The 24,591-nt window shown below is 37.8% G+C and overlaps 1 protein-coding gene across 1 annotated transcript; it reads left to right on the forward strand.

Annotated features, from left to right (window-relative positions):
• Positions 1-839: 839 nt before the first annotated feature.
• Positions 840-24,476, forward strand: hao1 (hydroxyacid oxidase (glycolate oxidase) 1). Its single transcript, XM_067454924.1, has 8 exons — positions 840-1,025; positions 8,138-8,289; positions 11,196-11,451; positions 13,931-14,106; positions 17,996-18,087; positions 20,569-20,727; positions 20,808-20,877; positions 24,243-24,476. Exons 1-8 carry the CDS (start codon positions 889-891, stop codon positions 24,308-24,310), a joined length of 1,110 nt encoding a protein of 369 aa, XP_067311025.1. The 5' UTR covers positions 840-888; the 3' UTR covers positions 24,311-24,476.
• The last annotated feature ends 115 nt before the right edge of the window (positions 24,477-24,591 follow it).

A 24,591-nucleotide genomic window follows, 5' to 3' on the forward strand; every position in this document is an offset into this window, starting at 1 on the left:
TATACATACTTCATATTAAAACTAAAAATATCATTTTTGTGCTTTCATTATAACAAACATATTTTCACCGCAGCAATAATCTAAAAAAGTGCTGTTTTTAAAAAAAAATCCAAAAGCATTCAAAATGTATGACATTTTCAGGTCCATGCTCAAAAAGTGAATAAATGGATTATAACTACAGAATACATATAATTCTGTACCATAAAATCTCCTGAAAATAAAAAGATTAAATAAAAAACATTATCAAACTAAAACAGTACATTCCTTTCATTGAAATACTAATAAAAAAACTGTGATTGTTGACTGCCATGAAGAGGGTTAGTAAACAGAAGAGCATCTGATAGTTAGTTAACTGATACTTTGATTGCATCAGTAAAAGATTTCTGTGGTGTGTGTGAAGTCGAAGTGTGTGTGCAGCGGTTGTGAAGCGATTACGTAAAGCTGCAGAGGAGGCACATCTGAACATCCTACACACACAAGCCTGAAAATACTGCCATCATTCAAACTCACACCAGGGAGAATCTTACCAAACCTATCGGGACTATCTCTGCAACATATTCCCCAACTAAAACCCTAATGGTTCTATCTTTCTTTATGCAAAATATAGATTTTTTTCTGATTTAACTCAAGCACACAATCCTTTTTCTGTTATATGCAATTGTTCATTTCATGCATACGAGTACTTTTTAGTTGACAGCGTATTGATTGTGTGTTGGTTATCCACATGTTTGTGAGGAGAAGCCCCTTTAGTGGCATGTGACGGGGCAAAGGGACCGACGCTGGATAAACATTAGTTGGAAGCCTGCAGAAAGTTCACACAGAAAGTTAATTATTCATCAGTGGTGAAATACAGCGGCTTGAAGAGGTTTGAGTCTCATCAGTGGAAACATGTCAGACACGCTGGTGTGTGTTAGCGATTATGAGCTTCAAGCTCAAAGGATTTTGCCCAAGTCAGTGTTTGATTATTATTTCTCAGGAGCAGACGAGCAGGAGACTCTGCGTGATAATGTAGCAGCGTTCGCCAGGTACGTGACGGTACAAGCGCTGTTTGATTTGACAAGCTTTGATTAAAGAGAAGACAGGCATAGAAGTGTCACACAAAAAACAATCCGCACCGTAAACCCTAACGCTCAAGATAATTCACGTGTTTGAGTAGAGCCTACTCAAATTAAACAAATTTGTTCAATCAAATGAACTTTTATGAGTATTTAGAACTTTTCTTTTGAGTTCTCAAAACTGACTTAAGTAATCTGAACTGTTTCATTGTTTTGAGTTGTATGAACTTAATCTAGACAAACTTAAATTTAACTGAAACTGTGCTGAGATTTCTATTTCCCAGCATGCTTTGCCATGACACTCAAAAGGGATGCTCAAATTAAGTGTTATATAATGTTTTTGTGCAAGATTAATGTTAGGGTGCATATTCAGTAGTGTTTAATGTTTTGCTATGTTAGTTTAGAAGAGTGTCTGTTATGGACGAGTGGAGCATGAGCTCAGTTTGAGAACAGATTTATGTTAAATGGTCTATATCGCTGTACTCATTCAGCAAGTGCACTCAAAAAAATTTCTCTTTAAACTTACTTAATATAATTATGGACAGTGGTTCCACACAAGGTAATTATGTTTTATTAACATTAATAGATTTTTTTGAATCTATGCAAGCTCCTTGTGTTGTGACAACACAATTGAATCAGAGAGAATCTAAGTGAAATTGTACTGTCCAACCAAATCAATGGTATTGCTTCCATGTAACTTAAACCTTTTAAGTTCAGTGAACTTGCTTTAGTTAATTTAAAACTGGCTAAATATGTTTCACTCAACCAACACAAGGAGATTTGTCTCAAATAACATTTAAATTATGGACAGTGGTTCCATCCAATTAGTTTTTGTTACTTTAACTCAATGTTTTCTATTTAAAGTTATGCCATTCAAATCAGCATTTTGTTTGTGTGTGTTTGTCTTGTAGAGTCATAAAAAAGTCAAGATGCATAACAAAGGATCAAACTGTATTTGTTAAAGGGTTGCAATTACATTCAAGACACCTGTGCAAATGCATTAACATTAGCTAAATGACTTTTACAACATCATACTGTTAAGAGTCGAGTCATTCTTCAGCAAAGTCACTGAAAGTTAAAAAAATAAAAATAATAACCTCTATAAAACTTGGTAAAGGATAAATACAATTAAATTAAAGGGTTAGTTCACCCAAATATGAAAATAATGTAATTTATTACTCACCCTGATGCCGTTCCAGACCTCTAAGACCTTTGTTCCTCTTCAGACATAAATTAAGATATTTTTGTTGAAATCCGATGGCTCAGAAAGGCCTCCATTGGCCACAATGTAATTTCCTCTCTCAAGACCCATAAAGGCACTAAAGATATCTTTACCACGCCCATCTCACTACAGTGGCTCTACAATAATTTTATGAAGCAACGAGAAGAGTTTTTGTGCGCAAAAAAACCCCCTAAATAACTACATGATGGCCGAAAACATTTCTTCCTGAAGCTTCGGAATGTGTTATGAATTAGCGGATCGATTCAGCGGTTCGGATCGCGGGGTTTTAAAATCGCTGACGTCTTTAGTAACTTTTATGGGTTTTGAGAGAGGAAATGTCATTGCTGCCAGTGGAAGCCTTTCTGAGCCATTGGATTTCAACAAAAATATCTTCATTTGTGTTCAATGATGAACAGAGGTCTTACAGGTCTGGAACATCATAAGTGTAAGTAATTAAATTACATTATTTTCATTTTTGGGTGAACTAACCCTTTAAATGATTTTTACAAAATTAAGACAATTACATTAACATTTTGGCATTCCAGGAAGTCCTTACGCAAACATATCAGAGAAGAGCTTGGTCTTCAGTGTTTAACAGCTTGGTCTTCAGTGTTGCACTTTATTGGATAACTTGTTGACATCCAGCTCCAGAATTAACTTTTGCAGTACATTTAATGTGTACCTGAGTTCAGGAGGGTAGCTCAAGTTCAGTCCATATATCAGTCATGGCTGTTGCATATGGGACACTGCTAAGATCCTGAAGAAATGTTGACCCTCTAACACCACTCCGACATCTGCTGGGCTGTCTCCTATGTATTCCACCTTCAAGTCTTATTACATAAATTCCCATCACTGTCTTCTGGATCGCCTTCTCAGTGCTGGCAATGTCTGCATCCTAGAGGGGACATTTAAAAAGAATACAATACTCTTAAATTCTTGTGTGTTAACTTTAACAAATCATTTAGCATGCTGGAAAATGCAGAAAACATTTATAAAGCACATATACTCACAATATACTCCCAAATCAGACTGCTAGGGTCTTCATTCAGGTAGACGCCGAGAGATTCGGTTATGCATTCTCTCTTCACTTCAATGTCATCAGTCTAAAGATACAAATAAGAACAATAACAAAATATAGCCTTTACAGTCAGCTCTCTACCACATGTAAATGTGTAAAACATTCGAGCGATCTAATTTAGGCAAACTGATGAAATTGCATTTTGCACCAAATTTTACACACACACACACACACACACCGAAATTTTTGCATGCGAATTTCGGACTGAGTGTGCAAAGACCTTTAGTATTGTCACTGTATTCTCTAATGCACTAATTGATACGGTCTGCTCACAGCTAATACTATATCAGTGCAATAAGCTGTAGCAGAATTCATAAAACTTTAGCCTAAATACTATCATTGTGCCAAACCATGGATTGTAACAAAAGTCAGCAAAAATATTACTACTTTTTAAAAATCTTAAAAAGCAATAGAGTGCTTCACTTACCTTAGCCAAAAAACGTAGCTCTATATCAATGAAGTAGTGACATTTCTTCATAGGTACGGATGAACTGGAAAAGACATGATGAAAAACATACTGTCATTCATTCATTCATATATGTATGTATGTATGTATGTATATATATATATATATATATATATATATATATATATATATATATATATATATATATATATAAAATGTGTAATTTCTAAGCATTTTCCTCCCATAAATGCTTAAGGTGGCTAATAATACTGAGAGGGTAATATTACAAGATCAAATTCTTATTAATAAACCACAGGCTGTGCGCAGATAAACAGATTAACCAGAAAATGAACTCTTATGTGTTACGTTAATGTTAAGTAAATTGAATGTGTTGCATTGCATTCATATGCTGGCAGGGTTAATCTGCTTATCTGCATGTAGTACGGTTTATTAATAAGGTGTACACTAACTTCATAGTTAAAAACGTCACACAAACGTCCTTCGAAGTCGCTTATTTCAACGTAAATAGCTCATAACCACGACTTCAGAAATGGGAATTAACGTAACATAATACATTTACGATAGCACGTGAAGGCAGCATGCATGCCACGTGAAAATGCCTGTAACTAAACGCGTTGCATTCATAGTTCTATGCTTTATTTGTATGTTTTACCGGAGTTTGATTTTTATAGTACATTAAGCCACTTTAAATGTTTTTCACTTCAAGCGTTTTTGAATGCCTGATAACTGCTCGTTTCATTAACTTAAAAGTAACGTTAGGTTAACTGAAAACTATTTAGAATTTTAGTATGTTGCCCAAATATTTTTTCCACGTCCATACATAACGTTACATATATAAGTGTTATACATTAACGTTAATATACGTTACAGAGAATCAATCACATGCACATTAAACTCACCTTTCAATCGCATGAATGAACTCCCAAAAATGGCACAACATTTCCCACAATACTTGACAGTTAAACAACAGACATCCCAGAACAGACTTAACGAAATATTAACAGAAATGAAAGACTTTAGATAAACTTTATATTTTCTTACCTTGCCACCTTCTTCGTGCTGCGCGCAGTCTTCAAGTTCATTCAATACGTTGGAAATCGTCACATCCGGGTCTTTTTTTTTTTTTTTTTGAATTGCGAAATGAAACCGTTTACATTAGTTTAACGATTGGTAATTAAGTATGGTGTAAAGTGATGCAGGTTAAGTTAATTTAACGCAATACAATAGTGTTTTGGTGGCAAAATAAATATATATGTGTTATTTTAACAAAAAATATTTGGGTAAAAAGAACAGTGCCGCAAAGTCATTTTTTTGAGTGTGCTAATGCTATGTTAATGTTACCAAAGCATTGTGTCACCAATTGGCAAGCATTCATTGAATTAGCTAGCCAAGTTTCCACAACTAAAAATATTTAAGTTGGTAATTTTAGGGTAAAAGTATGAATTAATTAAAATGTATGGGTACAAAATAAAAGTCTGTTGTTCTGCTTACTTGGGGGGGGGGGGGGGGGGATAGCAGATTGACAGTTTCTGTCAATCTTGAGTACCTACCTATTGTAATGCATCCTAGTCAGACCCACATCAAGATGTTTGGTCTGGAAACTCACCATTGACAGCTCAATCCGAGGGGCGGATAAACGGTTGTCTTTCAAACTCCCTCTGCACGCGATAGGATAGCGCTACAACCAACCAGAGCAACGAAGGTGAAGCAGAGCTCGCTGACAGATTAAACATTCGCCGTATCCGGTCGGCTAAACCCAGAACACATCTTCCCTTTTTAAGAATGACTTCAGTGCCGTTCTTTGTTCTTTTCTCAGAGAAAAGCTTAACTCCAAGTCTTCCAGAGTCGCGGTCAGAGCTGATTCGAAAGACCGGCGCCGTTCACCAGTTTCTGTGTTTACTAGAAGCACGCAAACGCAACTCGGCCGTCATTATGGCCCCACCCACCGACTCTCTATACACGATGTGATTGGCCCGACCAGAGTGTGGTTTTTTACAGCTTTTTTTATTTATTTTTATTTTTTGGGGTGAACTAACCCTTTAAGGTCGACTAGTAGGTGCAACCCCTACTGTACAGTCTTTCTGAATAAAACCGAGCGGCTGGAAGCGTATCGTGTGGGCGGAGCTAAAGAGTCACGATTATGTTCAATTGATGTGCACTTATGTGCCAATAGCCAACAACACACTGACATTTGAAGCAGTTTTACTCATATGTTTTAAACAATAATGTTTTTGTTTTTTTTATTGCATGTGAATGTGGCAAAAATTGGTTTTCATACAGTTAATTGGTTAATCAACCTAAATAGTTAAGTTTATACACTGTAAAAAATTATTTAAAAAAAAAAAGTTACCTGGTTGCCTTAAAATTGAGTTCATTGAAATAAAAAAATGTTAGTTAATACAATAAAAAAAAATTTGATCCCACAATATTAAAATATTATTAAACGATTTTGTAAGCATATTGGGTAATTGTGTTTTTTTTATTTGATGATGAAGTGAAACATGCCAAATAGTGCTATTTTCATGATTTATAAAAAAAATTATGTGGTTAGATACAATATTTTGAGTTTCTATTTATTAAACAAATTTCCTTCATTGTATCAACTCAAATTTTTTATTTCAATAAATTCAAAATTTTAAGGCAACCAGGTTACTTACTTTTTAAGTTAAACCAACAAAAAATATTTACCTACAAAATATTTTTTGTTTGTGATCAAGTAAAAATAAAAAATAAAAACCTGCTGTGTATCAACGTTTGTTTATTGATTTGAAAAGCAAAATCTTTTCTTGAAATATGATCTACACTGTAAAAAAATATTTAGAAAAAAAGTTACCTGGTTGCCTTAAAATTTTGAGTTCATTGAAATTACATTTTTGAGTTAATACAATGAACATTTTTTGAGATTCGACAACCTTTATTAAAATATTATTAAAAGATTTTGTAACCATATTGGGTAATTGTGTGTGTTTTATTTCTGATGACGCAGTGAAACATGCCAAATAGTGCTATTTTCATGATTTGTCATATTTTTTATGTGGTTCAGATACAATAATATTTTGAGTTTCTATTTATTAAACAAATTTCCTTCATTGTATCAACTCAAATTTTTAATTACAATAAACTCAAAATTTTAAGGCAACCAGGTTACTTACTTTTTTAAGTTAAACCGACAAAAACCAACAATAATTTTTTACAGTGTACTTATTGTCTATGAACCCTTTTCAGGGTCATCGAGCAATGCGGCATATAAAGATTTGGTGAGAGAAATTAAATGATGTAAAAAAAAATGAAACAGGAACTCTGTCATAGTTCGAGTCAGGCCATCACAATGTTGACAAGAATTACACTTTTTCTGAAGGTTTGGGCCTAATTTTAGAGCAGCGTGGGTCAGTTATAATTCTGTGCGTTTATCTTGGCCTGGAGCGCTTGTGTGGGTGAGCAGACCCAAACACCGCAGCTCAGCGACTTACAGCACTGTCCAGATGAATAATGCCACTTTATATTAGTCATATATACATATTTATAAAATGTGCAAACAGACACACGCTGTGAAAGTTAAGTGAGCTGTGGTCAGACGACACCATGAGTCATGAAATCAGCACAAATTATACAAGTCAAGGGTGAATTCATAGGCAATACGGTACACATGTGATACAGGAAGAAAGAAGCAAACATTTATCTATTTCAAAATACAGTTCCCACCATCCAGGAGAAGTTGTGTTTCATGTTTTTTTCAATGCATTTGTGTGTGTGTGTGTGTGTGTGTGTGTGTGTGTGTGTACTGTTTATAAATATGTGTATATAAATACACTCATTCATGTATTTATTTAGGAAATATTTGCATGCATATACTGTATATATAATTTATATTATATATACATATTTGACATGTAAATATAACAAATATGTTTCTTTGTGTGTGTGTGTATGTATGTATATATATAATATATATATATATATATATATATATATATATATATATATATATATATATATATATATATATATATATATATATATATACACACACACACACATACACATAAATGAGTCTGTATTTACATATACATATTAATTAATAGTACACATATCATGTACACACAAACTTATATTTTAGATGTGATAATTCGACAGCAATATACATTTTTTTTGTCTTTATCATATAGCATAATAGTATATAATCATCAATAATATGGAAGTGCATATACCATACAAAATATACCAACATATATATAGCAGTTGGGTTTGTCCATATATGACCCAAACATATACACGTGAAATTCTGGTATTTTGTGACAACTAGCCCCGGTATCATCTAAAGCTCTTATTTCTGAAATATGAATCGTGTCCTGCAGGTGGCGCTTGTACCCCCGTGTGCTCAGAGACGTGTCGGCAGTGGACATGTCCACCACAGTTCTGGGTCAGAGAGTCAGTATGCCCATCTGTGTGGCAGCTACGGCCATGCAGCGAATGGCACATCCCGACGGAGAGACGGCCACTGCCAGAGGTCAGACACCATCAGCTTCCGCCTCAGTCACGACAATCAACCACACGGGGGCGGCATTATCCCTTCCTACATACTGCAGTCTCTCCTGCTCCCAATCAATGTATAAAACGTTATACATTTTAAATTATACACATAAATCAATAATGACATAAAAAGTTAAAATGATTGCAAACTAAATCATAATTATGAGATAAAAGGTCAAAATTATTAGACTATTATGACTAAATTAAATCACAAAACGAATTCATAGTTATGAGGAAAAAAAAGTTAAAATGATGACATATTAAGGCTAAGAAAATTGTGACAACGTCAGTTATGACATTTTGAGTGATAATTATGACAAAAGTAATAATTATGAGATGAGATTATGAAGATTATGACATTAATTATGAGATATAAAGTTGAAATTATGACATGTTAAGTCTGAATTGGGAAAAAGTTAAAATAATGACATAAAAGTAACTATCCGTTAAGTCAAATTTATGACACAACGCAAGTCATAATTATAACAGTCAAAATTATGACAAACCAAGTAAATTATTAGACAAAAAGTCAAAGTTATGACAGTCATAATTGACATAAAAGCACAAAAAGTCATAAAAACTAATGACATTCATAAGTATGAGAAATAAAGTTAAAATTTTGACATGTTAAGTAAATTATTTGACAAAGTCAGTTATGACATACGGAGTCATAATTATGACATTAAAGTAATACTTATGAGACAAAAAGTGAAGATTATGACAAATTCATAATTTAAAAATATAAAGTTGAAATAATGACATGCTATGACATGAGTCAATTATGTGATAGTTTTTTTTTTTTTTTTTTTTTTTAACAATTGTAACACTTTTATGAGACAAAAAAAATGGAAATTATGACATACTGAGTCATAATTATGAGATCATGACACTAATATACCATTAGCCTATCATTATGATAGAAAGTGGACATATGTCACGAGATAAAAAAGTTGAAAATTATGAAATAAGTAACCATTATGAGACAAAAAGTCAAATTTATGACACTAATTCATAATTATGAGGTATAAAGTTGAAAGTATGGCATGTTAAAGGAACTGTATGTAAGAAATGTATTTAAATTACTCATAAAATGGTCCTGATATGTCACTAGACATTAGGGATCCCTTGGTGTTGAGACTTGTATGGCTTAATATAACACAAATTATGTCTCTTACTAAAATATGTAGTAGAAAACCCATGGAAGATCTACGTTATTTAAAAAATAGATTTTATATTTGGACCATGGGCGGTGCCATTTTCTTTGCGTTCTAGGTTGATGACGTAGAATGGTTGCATTCGGTAATCAGCCGTAGCTATGTTTACCACAACGCAACTCGAAAATTGTTTCAGTTAAACAAAACCAATGGATTGCTTTGTAATTGTACTTAACACTTGTACTAAACATACTCAAACATACATGTGCACACAAACTTACCTACACAAAGTCACAAACAGATCGGCGGGCGCGCACACACACCTTACAGCTCTGTCTCAATCGAGATGTTGGGCTGCTCAGTCTCCACGACGGGGGCTGAATCTGAAATCGACCCTGAAATAGGGCATTATTTGAAGGGACGGACATTTGTAGTGTTGTCCGACACCATAGTGGACATGTTCGAGTGCAGTCATTCAGTCTCACGTTGCACCGCAATAACGAGTGTACAGCCGATTTACAAACAGCTGTCCGACTTCACACACTCGTCTTCATTCACTCCTTCAAGTTGTATTAGTGAACAAAAGTAGGCAATGTTTTTCGTGTCTCAAAGATGAAAGTTTAAAGATTGAGGTTTTAATTCACTAAGCTTGTGCTCAAACTTTAAGGCAGAACCAACATCCCATGCATCATCACCAAAACATCCTGCCTCTCTTCCTCACGTTCCCCTATCCCATGCTCCTACCTAGATAGTTCCCTCTGCTGGTCACATTAGGCATTACAGTTAATCTACTGCATATTAACAGTCTATTTATGATATCCACGATGATATCAACACAGGAAATAGTGAATGAGGGTTATGTATGCGCGTGCACGCAGTGCGTGTGTGTTTGCTCCGATCTGTTGGTGTGTGTGTGTGTGAGTCTGTGAGAGAGAGAGAGTTTGTGTGCACATGTATGTTTGAGTGTGTTTTAAGTACAATTAGCAATTCACTTAACTCAAATAATTTTCGAGTTGCGTTGTGGTAAAAATAGCTATGGGTAGCGCCAGCTGATTGCCAAATATAAAATCGATTTTTAAAATAACGTAGATCTTTCATGGGTTTTCTACTACATATTTCAGTAAGAGACATAATTTGTTATATTAAGCCATACAAGTCTCAACACCAGGGGATTGCTTTAAGAAATCATGTTAATATCAAATACTTCTATCACTGACAACAGTAGTCCGGCCAGGATATTGTCATTATAAAGCTGTTGTTGCAGCCCTCAACTGATGTTGATGTTGACATGTTGTGTTTTGGCCTGAAGCTCCGCCCTCCACCTATCGACCAATCACGATGTCAGTAGTGTTTAGGGTTGCCAGATCTGCTCTAGTTACCACAGCTGCAGATCTACAAACGTTCTGCTGATCCTGCAGCCAATCTGGCAACCTCGGGTCAGGGGGAGGGGGGGGGAGTGATTGCAGTACCAGTTTTGGCCAAAATCTTACATACATTTCCTTTAAGTCAAAATTACATTCTCATTTCATGTCATTTCAACCTTGTATGCCCTGATTGTCCATGTTTTTCTGATGTGGCTTCTTGCATTGGTCAGTGAACAGAGAAAGGCAGTTTTACTGAAGTAACTCTAGTGCTTAGTAAATTCTGTGAGGGATCTCTGATCTCTAAAGGCTTGAACTCATCTTGTTTCTGTTCTGACCCGTCCTCCTCCGGTCTGTTCCCGCCTTAGCCTGCCTGTCCTCGGACACGGGGATGATGTTGAGCTCATGGGCCACCTCCACCATAGAGGAAGTCGCGGAGGCCGCACCTGGGGCCGTGCGCTGGATGCAGCTGTACATTTATAAAGACCGAGCGCTGACTCAGTCTCTGGTCAGGAGGGCCGAGGAGGCTGGGTATAAGGGTATCTTTGTCACAGTGGACACACCTTATCTTGGCAGGCGACGTGATGACGTGCGCAACCGATTTAAACTGCCCTCTCATTTGAGGTAAACGCTGAGACAACCACACGTGACGTGTGTGTGTGCCAGCTGCCTGCTTTACTGGCTGGTGTGTGTGTGTGTGTTTGTGTTTGTGTGTGCGTGTGTGTGGGGGTATGTAAACTCAACAACACTGTGAATTCTTCATCACTAATAACAAACATCAACGGCTGATTGCACTGCAACTTTAGCAGCAGCATTTATTATTATACTCTGCAGGTTTTTATCAGTATGATCAACTTAAACAGCATCGTATGACAGGACTAATCATTGCATATTTGCTTTCTCTGATTTTTTTTCTCTGGTCATATCAACACCCTTGAAAGGACCTGGCAATCACATAAGCTCACAGCCACTCAGAACACATAGCAACACCCTGGCAACCACCCACAACACATTACTCAAGTTTGCATGACATCACATCCCATCTCATTTTTAAAGCATCTAATATCTAACTTAAACCAGACTTACTGGATAAACAAACAAGCTAACTCATAATTGTGAGATAAGAAAAACGAAGACAATCCTTCGCATATACTCCATGGTTTCTACTGATTCAAAGCCATATGCTAATCGCTTAAGTAACCCTTTAAGTTTGAAGTAAACCAGCTTTGAACTTTCTTGTTCTTTCACTTATTTTCAATATCTGTGGTAAATTATCCATTATCATTTTCTGTATGCATATATAAACACAGACCCATTTATATCCATTTCCTTCAAGTCAAAATATCCCAGAAACGTTAGCAATTACACTCCCGCAAACTCGCTCAATCATGACGTCAACCTCCTTTTTATAGCATCAAATATCTAACTAAAACCAAATTAATTGGAAAATAAACACTTGAACATACATAAGCATGATGTGAAAAACTGTGATATGTAATTAGTTTTTTTTTACCCGTCCTATTTTTTAGCTGGTTTATGAGCTATACTGCAGCCAGCCACCAGGGGGCGATCAAAATGCTTTGGCTTAATTTTTCAGTACGTGTGCGGCACGCATGGCTATAAAGATCATGCAAAATGATATTTAGATGCTTGTAACATTAGATTAAAAACATAAACTGTGCCTGAGATTATCATTGTCATACTTTCTATGTTGTTCCAGTTGCAAAATCGCAGAAATAGAAACCAATACAATTGTTGCACATCACCGTTGCAGCTTGTGTTGAAATATATCATTCAACAGGGGAACGATAAATAATCCCTGCAAGACTGATCATATTAACTCTTAACAATTCTTCTGAGAGTTCTTTATAAACAAAGCCTCCATTTTCTCTCACTCACGGACAGATTATTTTACAGATTTGTTGTCCCTTGAAAACCAAAGCGCTCACTGAAGAGCTTTATGTATTTATGGAAACAGAAATCTCTCTCTTGAAGCAGGGAACTGTTCTACAGTAGATCACGCCGCTCATGGGGATTAATACTCACAAGGCCGAGCTGTGATATAAACTGAACGCTATTGGCTATTTAAAAAAATGGGAGGAGCTGTTCAATATGCCCCGCCCCATCTTCCTGTTTCAGTGGAAATTACATCAACATATTGAATAATGCTGCTCGTTTCAGGGCACTTCAGTGGGACTTTAATGCCCCTGCTGATTCTGGTCACCAGCATAAGGCAGGGGTGAACTCAGGTCGATTGGGACACTTTTCCCCAGTCACCTCAATGGCAAAACGTGTCCCAATCAACCTCAAATCACCCTATGTTTTGCATTCTGGGATCAGCATGGGATGCTGGTTGCTGGTTCTCAACATGGGAAGTGCGACTGTGAATGATGTTGCCTTGAACCAACATGCTGGAGTTTTCAACAGGGGAACGATAAAGAAACCCCACAAGACTGATCATATTAACTCTTTACAATTCTTCAGAGAGGTCTTTATAAACAAAGCCTCCGTTTTCTCTCACTCACGGACAGATTCTTTTACAGATTTGTTGTCCCTTGAAAACCAAAGCGCTCACTGAAGAGCTTTATGTATTTATGGAAACAGAAATCTCTCTCTTGAAGCAGGGAACTGTTCTACAGTAGATCACGCCGCTCATGGGGATTAATACTCAGCGCTTCAGCTCCGTCAACACTCGCTACATTATGTTTTTTATGTGGGGAAACATTCAGATATCAGCAGTTCTACAGATATATGCCAGCAGCGCCCCGCTATAAAAATGCCCTCATGAAAGTAAAGCCTTCCTGCTTCGGATCCCACGAGGTGAATTACGGCAATTAGAAAACCAAAAAAAGCATCACGGCCCCACCGTATATTTCAGCACAACTGCCTCCGTCTCCATCAGCGGTGACACAACATGAACTTCACCTCAACCCTCCAGGAGACCTTTCGCCCGGCCCCACAAATCAAAGCGCACCAGCGGCAACAAGGTGCCATTGAGCGCGAGTGCTGGTGTTTGGATAAAACCCCTGCTCAGTTTTCATACACTGACCAAAAACAACACTCACAGGACTAATTCCATTTTGCACTCCATTTTTTCCCACAGGATGGCCAATTTCGAATCCCCTGATTTAGCGTTCTCCTCAAAAGAGGGTTACGGGGAGGACAGCGGCCTGGCGGTGTACGTTACTCAGGCCATAGATGCCACGGTGAAATGGGACGACATAGCCTGGCTGAAGAGAATGACCTCCCTGCCGGTGGTGGTCAAAGGCGTTCTGACCGGTGAGCGATCCGTGTGTTTTTGGGCCATCTGTGGTTGTGTCCCAAAGCTGTTATTGACTTCACAGGCAGAACGTCACGTCTAAAGAGCGGAAACAAATTAAAGTGAGCTTTAGAGACAACCAAACGAAAATTTAGTGGCAATGTGTATTTTTAAATAAATAAAAAAAAATAAAAAATATATATATATATATATATATATTTTATCCAAAGCGACATACATTGCATTCAAGGTACACATTTAAAATTATTGTCAGTTCTTGCTTTCCCTGGGAATCAAACCCATGACCTTGGTGTTGTTAGCACCACGCTCTACTAGTTGAGCTACAGGAAAGCCTTTTTTTTTTTTTTTTAAATACACATTTCCACTAAATCTTTGTGTATATTTAGCGTATAAATAAAATAAAATATAGAATAATAAAGTAAAAAACGAAAATAAATTTGTAATATAGTACTATAATATAATATAATATAATAAAATAAAATATATTTGTAAAAAATTTACCAAATAATAAATATTAAATAAAAAAACATAATAAAAACAAAATAAAAGTAATATAATAAATATAAACAAGAAATATAATGTAAAAATGTTTTACATTTACATTTACGCATTTGGCAGACGCTTTTATCCAAAGCGACTTACATTGCATTCAAGGTACACATTTAAAAATTTTGCCAATTCTAGTTTTACAAGAAAATTTTAATAAAATTACTAAGAGTAGATTAAATTAAAACAAATATAAAATAAAAAGCTAAATAAAAGTAATATAATAAATATAAAACACAAAACAACAACAAATACAATGTAAAAAATGCAAACTTTATATATTTCAAATGTGAAAACGTACACTAGTAGCTGAACTCAAAGCTAACAGACATGAATCAAAGGCTCTCTCTCACTTGCATCCTTCATAAATAAAGGTTCTTTAATTGTTCTATTCAAGAGAGCATCATCTTTTCAATAACCAATTTGAGTTGGATATGCTTCTTTGGAGATTAAAAATATTCTTGATGTTGCATTTTAAGTTTTTAAGATCAATTTATGGATTCTTTAATACAGGTGTTTACTAAAAAAACTACAGAATAAAGGTTCTGACTTTCTGATTGACATTAGAATGTGGAATGTTCACCGTCACTGATACAGAACCAGCTATTTGCATAATATAATCAAGACAAAGCGGACGTTGACCCCGTCTGTCAGCGAGGGCCCGCTAATTAAAGATAATGTGTCATTTATCTCGCGGGAGAAAAGAGCAGCCAGACCGTGAGCGGGGAGGTTATCTCGGACACGTCTAGAAGCTTTACTGCTGTTATTGTGTCTTCAGATAAACTTTTATCTTCTCTCTGGCTCTGGAAATGGCACATTCTGTAAATAAAAGAGCAAGTACAGAAAAAAAACTTTTTTAATTTCAGCACAGACCAAAGGACAGAAATGCATTCCCTGACAAACTCTGAAAAGTATGTCGAGGGGGAGAAAAGTAATTGGGGAACACCATTAGTTATTTTAGCTCATGTGTGGAACATCATTTTCCTTGAAAAGTGCATCCTTTCCTCTTGGCCTCGGCTTAAAGGAAAACGGCATTTCATCATTTTCGGGACTTTTCCAAACAGAACAGACTTAAATTACAGACCATGCAAAGCTACATTTTCAACTTTTCTCAAGATCATTTCCAGTGCAAATGTTGCAGTCTCATAAATTAATAAATGCAATAGTGACAGTGATGCTTGCCATAAACAGGACCTATTATGCCTTTTTCCATGTTGCTCTGTCTTTAGTGTGTAATGTTGAGTTCTTCTCTATATCAGTGTCAGTGTTTCTGAACTCCTAAAAAACGCCTCCATTGAAGTCTTGAGTTTCTTCTGGGAACAAACATGTCACAATATTCCTAATTTGAATAATTCATATGCAAAATAAAGGGGCGGGCCTGGTCGTGTTAGTTAGTGGTGTTATGGTAAGGGGCGGGACATTTCCCAAACATGCTCAAAGCACTTGACCAATCATAACACACTGCTCCAGCCGATCAATCAGAGCACAGTGTGCTTTTTAGAAGGAGGAGCTTCACAGAGACAGGAACTAAACAGAGTGTTACTGAAAGACTGGGAAGAGAGGAGATCCACCAATGGAGAATATGGGGAAAATAATGTGTTTTTGGACATTTAAGGCATGGAAACCTGTTCTAGTAGAGCCCAAAAACAACATCAACTTTTGAAACTTGAAAAAGGGGCATAATAGGTCCACAATAATAGAGATAAAGAAAGCAGTGCATACCATAGTTCTTCCATGCTAATATGGAAGCATGTGGATAGCAATATTCAATTTGTAATGTAATATGAAAAATGGCAATGTATTTTTGTATTTAAATGTACATTTTCCATACCAAATGTGCAATGTTAGGAGCAAAACGCTAATTCAAATTCAATAATATAATTTAAATGTGTGTGTGTAAATAATATACAGAAAATTATCAATAAAAACTATGTAATTGGTAATGATATACACCAATCAGGCATTACACTATGACTGGGAAAGTGAATAACACTGATGATCTCTTCATCACGGCTCCTGTTAGTGGGTGGGATATATTAGGCAGCAAGCAAACCTTTTTTTTCCTGAAAGTTGATGTGTTAGAAGCAGGAGAAATGGGCAAGCGTAAGGATTTGAGCGAGTATGACAAGGGCCAAATTGTGACGGCTAGACGACTGGGTCAGAGCATCTCCAGAACTGCAGCTCTTGTGGGCTGTTCCCGGTCTGCAGTGGTCAGTATCTATCAAAAGTGCTCCAAGGAAGGAACAGTGGAGAACCGGCCACAGGGTCATGGGCGGCCAAGGCTCATTGATGCACGTGGGGAGCGAAGGCTGGCCCGTGTGGTCCGATCAAACAGACGAGCTACTGGAGCTCAAACTGCTCCAGAAGTTAATGCTGGTTCTGATAGAAAGGTGTCAGAATACACAGAGCAAAGCAGTTTGTTGCGTAAGGGGCGGCATAGCCGCTGACCAGTGCCCAATGCTGACCCCTGACCCCGCCGAAAGCACCAACAGTGGCACGTGAGCATCAGAACTGGACCACGGAGCAATGGAAGAAGGTGGCCTGGTCTGATAAATCGCGTTTTCTTTTATATTGTGCATGGGGGGAACGCATGGCCCCAGGATGCACTATGGGAAGAAGGCGAGCCGGCGGAGGGAGTGTGATGCTTTGGCTAATGTTCTGCTGGGAAACCTTGGGTGCTCCATCCATGTGGATGTTACTTTGACACACTCCACCTACCTAAGCATTGCTGAGACCATGTTCAGCCTTTCATGGAAACGGTATTCTGGTGGCTGTGGCTCTTCCAGCAGGATAATGCTCCTGACACAAAGCACAAATGCTTCAGGAATGGTTTGAGGAGCACAACAAAGAGTTTGAGGCGTTGACTTGGCCTCCAAATTCCCCAGATCTCAATCCAATCGAGCATCTGTGGGATGTGCTGAACAAACAAGTCCGATCCATAGAGGCCCCACCTAGCAACTTACAGGACATAAAGGATCTGCTGCTAATATCTTAGTGCCAGATACCACAGCACACCTTCTCAGGGGTCTAGTGGAGTCTATATCAGTGGTGTTTATATCCTTTTGCAACATAAATTATTATATGATAAAACTAGTGTAGGAAATAGCAAATTTTAATTATATCCAATTGCTCCCAACATTGCACATTTGGTATGGAAAATGTAAATTTAAATACAGAAATACATTGCCATTTATTTTACAAAATAAATATTGCTACCCATATGCTTCCATATTGCAAAAGATTTTGACTCAAAATTGCAGCTCCCTTGCAGAATGAGAAAACACAAAACCTTTAGAAGGACAGTAATTAATGTTCTGCTCATGGTGAATCTTGCCGTTTTAGCTGAAGATGCCAAAGAAGCTCTGAAGTATGGGGTGGATGGAATACTTGTGTCAAACCACGGAGCAAGACAACTCGATGGTGTTCCAGCCACCGTAAGTGTCTATTGACGAAATGAGACCTCCAACCCACAAGTCCTCTCTGCAAACTATCCTCTGTGGCCTTTAAATTGCATCTTTGATAGTGTGAAATACAGTCACTGGTTTACCAAAGTGAATGCCAAACTTTGGTAAACCAAGTTTTGTGTGCGCAGAGTTCAAATGAGTGTGAAGAACGTGCTGAATATAGACACAGAAGTGGTGTATCTGCTCCTGGTCTTCCAACACTTGTGTTTTATGTTATGATCTATAATTAGTGCTGAGATGATCCACAGAAGCTCTATCCTTCTAGAGCTTTCGGTCATACCATACCAGTTCTGGGGACAAGATCTACTGTAAGACAAAAAGCACAATATGTGTATTCTGATACTTAAATAGTTTGGAATAATTATGGTTTTGTTCTCTTCTGCTCACCAAGGCTGCATTTATTTGATGAAAAATACAATAAAAACAGTAATATTGTGAAATATTATTATAATCCAAATTAGGGCTGTGCAATATTGAAGAAAAATGCGATATGCGTTATCTTGTTAAATAATGTGATATTTGATATGCGATACAATATTGCTATTAGTGTGTAACATCTATTTAAATTATATAAAAAAAAACTGAGAATGAAACCATTTGTGTTTCACATTCTTTCTGGGAAAAGAAAGTATCGCAACAACTTCTGAAAGTGATCAGCAGGGTTGTAGAAAAAATGTGTGTCACAAATTGTTCACGTTTCGGTGTGCGTGTTGATATTGTTTTTCGCAAATTATTGCGTTTAATAACTCTTTTTAATGTCAAGCAGGTCACATAAGTAACAGTAATGTGCCCAGTCTATTCTCTGCCCAATGTGTGACCTTAAACTTACACTTTTCACAATGTTGATGTAGCCTATTAAAATCATTCAGATATTGCGAGCCATTGCGATATGCATATATTGCGATATGTACATTTGCGATATTTCGATAATTTCGATATATTGCACAGCCCTAATCCAAATGAGGTGTTTTCTATGTGAAAATATTTTAAAATGTAATTTATTCCTCTGATCAAAGCTGAATTTTCAGCATCATTACGCCAGTCTTCAGTGTCACATTATCCTCCAGAAATCATTAAAGGGGCGGTGAAATGCTGTTTCATGCATACTGAGCTCTTTACACTGTTAAAGACTTGGATTCCCATCCTAAACATAGACAAAGTTTCAAAAACTAATGTTGGACGTTTGATGGAGTATTTCTGTGTTAAAAATACTCCTTCCGGTTTCTCACAAGTTTCGGAGAGTTTTTTTCGAGTATGGCTCGACTTGACGTTAATAAGAGCGGAAGGTCCTTGTATGGGCCGTACGGGCTCTTCTCCCGGTAGGGTGCGCGCGCGTGACTAGAGCGAGAGAGGAAATGCACCCGTAAACACTCTCTCAGCTGCAGATCCACTCGTCCGTGAACACTAATGTCGGTGATAGTCCGCGCCGCGCTCCACTTCATTCCTCCACTTTGACATTAAGCGACTTCAACGCTTCAGCACAGCATTCCGGGAAGGCAGCGCTGCATTTGAACCGATTTGAACGCAGAAATGCTTCAGTCGCATCGCTAAGTGGATCTCCACACCCCAAGAAGTGTGTTTTTGACGGAGCGGTCCCAGCGATAAAGGTTCGGTCCTGCTATGGAAGCAGCCGGTGAGTAAAACTGCTTCAAATGTCTGTGCTGTTGGCTATCGTCGCGTGAGTAAACATCAGTAAACGACACGATCGCGTGCTTCGTCATTCAAATGCGCTCACGGTTACTCCATTGCTGTTCTCTGTATATCGTTACACTAGTCTGACGTGCAAAACCGTTTTGCTTGCTACTAAGGTTTGGTCGCATATAATAGTCCATAAACCGAATCATGTCCTCATAAACTGAGAGTAAAGACAAATGTTGACAGGCCACTAAATACAGTCCATACCACAGAGACGGACGTCCTCCTGTTGCTGTTTCTATTTCAGCCTCCGAATCTGATTCTGGATCATATCTATTAGCTGAGATCGATAGCAAGGGTTTCTCCACGCTTGAGGACGGCAACGCTTTGCGCATTCGTCATTCTTTAGCTCCGCCCACACGATACGCCTCCAGGCGCTCAGTTTTTTCCGGAAAGACTCGGTACAGCCCATATTTCTTTTACAAATATAATAAAACTAAATAATTTTTGGAGATATGAAGGATGCGATACTACTCTATAGGTACTCAAGATTGACATGAGATTGACTGAAACTGAGTGTTTCACCCCCCCTTTAATATGCAGATCTGCTTAATTATTAATATTGGTTCATATTTTCTTATTGAGTTTTTCACAGTATTTTGATCAAATAAATACAGCTTTGGTGAGCATAAGAGACTTAAAAAAGCATTTTAAAAATCATAATTTAACTTTTGAGTGGAAGTGTACAGCTGAGAATGAAAGAGCACCCTTTGATCAGAAACACACAGTGATGTGCTGGTGTGTGTGTCGGTGCAGATTGACGCTTTGCCTGAGGTTGTGGAGGCTGTAGAAGGAAAGGTGGAAGTCTTCATGGATGGAGGGATCCGCAAGGGCACAGATGTGCTGAAGGCTCTGGCGCTGGGAGCCAAGGCGGTTTTTGTAGGGAGACCCGTCTTGTGGGCGCTTGCCTGTGAGGTAAAACACAGTGAATGTGGAATTACTGGACATGCACATGCTCCTAATGTCTAACAGGACATCGATCTTTCTGTTTACAGGGAGACGAAGGAGTCGCTAATGTTCTGCAGTTACTGCGTGAGGAACTTCATCTTGCATTGGCGCTTACAGGTAGTTTGGTTTGAGGATTAGTTTGTGCATGGATGAATACAACGCAACGCAACAACCCAGCTTAACAACCCAACCCAACGCAACGCAGTACAACACAACCCAACAATGCAATACAACACAACACCACAACCGAACCCAACAATACAACACAACACAACCCAAACCAACCCAACATTACAACCCAACCCAATCCAACCCAACCCAACCCAACAGCACAACACAACCCAATCCAACCCAACAACACAACCCAACCCAACCCAACCCAACCCAACAATCCAACCCAACCCAACCCAATCCAACCCAACAACACAACACAACCCAAACCAACAAAACAGGGGTTTTCCTGGATCAGAAATGGTCTTCTGTGCAGGCTGACCAGACATGGTCATTAACACACACGCATACGCGCACACACACCAACAGTAAAAGTACCTACCCGCGTGATCTGTCAGCCCAATACTGACAATAAACTACTTTTTTTTCTCATCTAATTGTGAAATCTCATTATCAGGGCCGTACCCAGGATTTTCTAAATACCGAGGTCCAAATATGAATTTTCGAGGGTTTGAAAAAAAAAACATTTCCCTCCCTCCTCCTTTTCCCTTTAAGACATAAGAAAATCAAAGAATCAGCTAACTGTAGCTTTAAAACCATGTCAGTGTGCAGTATAAATTATTTTAAGAAGACAACAGATTTTTATAAATGAGAATCTGGTTAAATGTTGCAAAAAATTTAGACTCCAAATTAGAAAATCAGAAAATCTGTTTTGTTGTTAAATTGAGCCAAAGACGAGATATGTGTGGCTCCGTCATTGAAAACCTAGCTAAAGTAAATTTTTGTGATTTACATTATGTAAAGAACATTATTTGATCATATAACCTTGATATATTTAATGTTGAATGAGTAAGATCATGTCAAAGATAGAAATCAGTGTGAAAATATAACCAATGAGTGAAATCAAAATGTGATGCTCCTAATCCTATTAGATGATGAGAGTTTAGCCTGGATTTCACAGACAAGAATCACATTATGTGTAGCAATTAGGAATAGGCTAATGCTTTTTCTATTCTGAGCACAGTGGGCTACCTGCTCTTTCTGTCTCATCGCCATCATCTTCTCTCTTTTTTTTCCCCCCAGTCTCCTTCTCTTGCCCTGTATCTTTTCTCTTTTCAAAAGCTGAGCTTTGTTTGAAGCAGTCTTTTCATTTTCGTCTATATCGGTAAAAACAAAGTTGTAAATTCCAAGAAAACCAGGTCAAGAAAACGTTATTAGTTTGCATCCCTGAATGGTGAAGGTGAATGCATACAAACAAGCTCTCCGTTTAGGATTCGAACAAATATAATCCAAGCCCCTTTGATGACGTGATGATTACGTTACTGTTGATCATCTGTCCGTCATCGTCTAAAGCCCGCCCTCATGATTTCATTGGTCAGAACAGTTTCTGTTTGGGGATAATTACTCCTCTATGGAGCGAGGCCAGCCTGAAGTGCCCGACCTAAAATGTTGTGGGTGGGGCTGGCATCCAAAAAGTTCGGCTGGCATCCAGGCTAACGTGCATTAGTAATCTACTTCAATTTATAAATCACAATAATTCATCAAATAAGGCTTTGGCAGGACAAAAATTTGTTTTGGCGGCGCCAAAAAAAATTGTATGTAGGAAAAACCCTGCACAACATAACAAAACACAACCCAAGCAAACCTAACAATACAACCCAATACAACCCAACAACCCAAACCAAACCAACCCAACCCAACAATACAACCCAACACAACACAACGACACAACAACAAAACCCAACCCAACACAATGCAACCCAACCCACTGCAATACAACCAGGGATGTAGTGGAGGCTAAACGGCCGTAAACGCCGTTTACGCACCTCCCAAAATTTGGAAATAGCGTTTATCCACCTCTAAATTGAGTTTATCCACCTCTAAATTGAGTTTATCCACCTCTAAATTGAGTTTATCCACCTCTAAATAGCCTACAGTTCCTAAGCCAAAAATGACATAATTATCCAGTACATTTTATCAGCTTGTGACACTTTTCAATCACTTTTCAAGTGGACAAAGAGGCACTTTGGACATTGTTGTGTTATTAATTAATCACAGGCAGCTGGTTTATTGTAGAGAGCATGTCGAAACCCTGTAAAAAAAAAAAGCTGTAATGATGCAGTGTATTTTGTGTTCAAATGGAAAATTTTTGGTATTATTGTTTTTTTAGTTTAGCAAAATCGTCTGTTAATGTCGGCAGCCATTAAACACTTGTGGAAACTACAGTGCAACTTACATTGTCTATCTTCTGTTAATTACAGAAACTGAGTTTTCTTTAAATTAAAATATGTGGCACCAAATTCATCCTTTAGTCGTTAATCTGCACCTGCCTCATTAGCAATTGGCAAAAACTGTAATCGACAACTATTTTGATAATCGATTAGTCGGCTTGAGTAATTTTTTTAAACAAAAGTAAAATTCTTTGATTCCAGCTTGTTTAATGTGAATATGTTCTAGTGTGTTCTCTCATATGTGCTCATATTAGCCACCTCGTAAAATTAGTACGAATTGCCGTGAGATCGGGCTGCATACACCGGTAGGCAGTGACCCACCTTACCGATGCGGTCACCCAGAATTTATAGTTTACCCACCTCTTTTTTTACCACTACACCTCTGAATACAACACAACCCAACACACAACCCAGCGCAATACAACACAACCCAACACACAACCCAGCGCAATACAACCCAGCCCAGCCCAGCCCAACCCAACCCAACACAGCACAATACAACACAACCCAACCAAACCCAATACAACACCACCCAACACACAACCCAGCGCAATACAACCCAACCCAGCGCAATACAACCCAGCCCAGCTCAACGCAACCCAACACAGCACAATACAACCCAACACAGCACAATACAACACAACCCAACACACAACCCAGCGCAATACAACCCAGCCCAGCTTAATGCAACCCAACACAGCACAATACAACACAACCCAACCCAATGCAATACAACACAACCCAACACACAACCCAGCCCAACGCAACCCAACACAGCACAATACAACACAACCCAACACACAACCCAGCCCAACGCAACCCAACACAGCACAATACAACACAACCCAACACACAACCCAGCGCAATACAACCCAGCCCAACACAACCCAACAAAGCACAATACAACACAACCCAACCAAACCCAATACAACAAAACCCAATACAAAAATAAAATAAAATGCAATAAAATGTAATACAACACAATAAAAGAAAAGAAAAGATGATGTTCCATCCATTATTAATCAGTGTGATTGTATTTGGCATGTGACATTGTTTTTACAGTGTGTTGTCTTCTGGCAGGATGTTGCTCACTGAAGGAAGTCAATAGATCGCTTTTGAGAAGATCTGAACTCATTTCAAGGATCTAATGAGCAGAACTGTTGCATGCTGGGGGATTTCATGTGTGCCAGTGACTGGACCGCCTTGTGCAAATCAAATGAACCCAGAGGATTTGGGCACGACAGATTTAGCATCATGAATAAAACATTTGTGTAAGTCATTTGTGTAAAGTTTTGAATAAATGCATCAAAAGCATGTGGTTTGTCCAACCCTACCGTGCATGACAGCAGTAATCCTTCCTGTTTACTCCAGGCATGCAATGTTTAGTAACCCAAACCAGTTTTGTGACTCTTCCAATCTGCACAGGGAC

This window comes from Pseudorasbora parva, chromosome 10 (genome assembly GCF_024679245.1).
Source record: "Pseudorasbora parva isolate DD20220531a chromosome 10, ASM2467924v1, whole genome shotgun sequence".
Taxonomy (NCBI): Eukaryota; Metazoa; Chordata; class Actinopteri; order Cypriniformes; family Gobionidae; genus Pseudorasbora; species Pseudorasbora parva.

Coding starts and splice junctions, on each gene's coding strand:
- hao1 (XM_067454924.1), top strand. CDS start 889: ATGTCAGACACGCTGGTGTGTGTTAGCGATTATGAGCTTCAAGCTCAA. Junction 8,290..11,195: donor AGAGACGGCCACTGCCAGAG/GTCAGACACCAT, acceptor TTCCCGCCTTAG/CCTGCCTGTCCTCGGACACG. Junction 14,107..17,995: donor GGTCAAAGGCGTTCTGACCG/GTGAGCGATCCG, acceptor TTGCCGTTTTAG/CTGAAGATGCCAAAGAAGCT.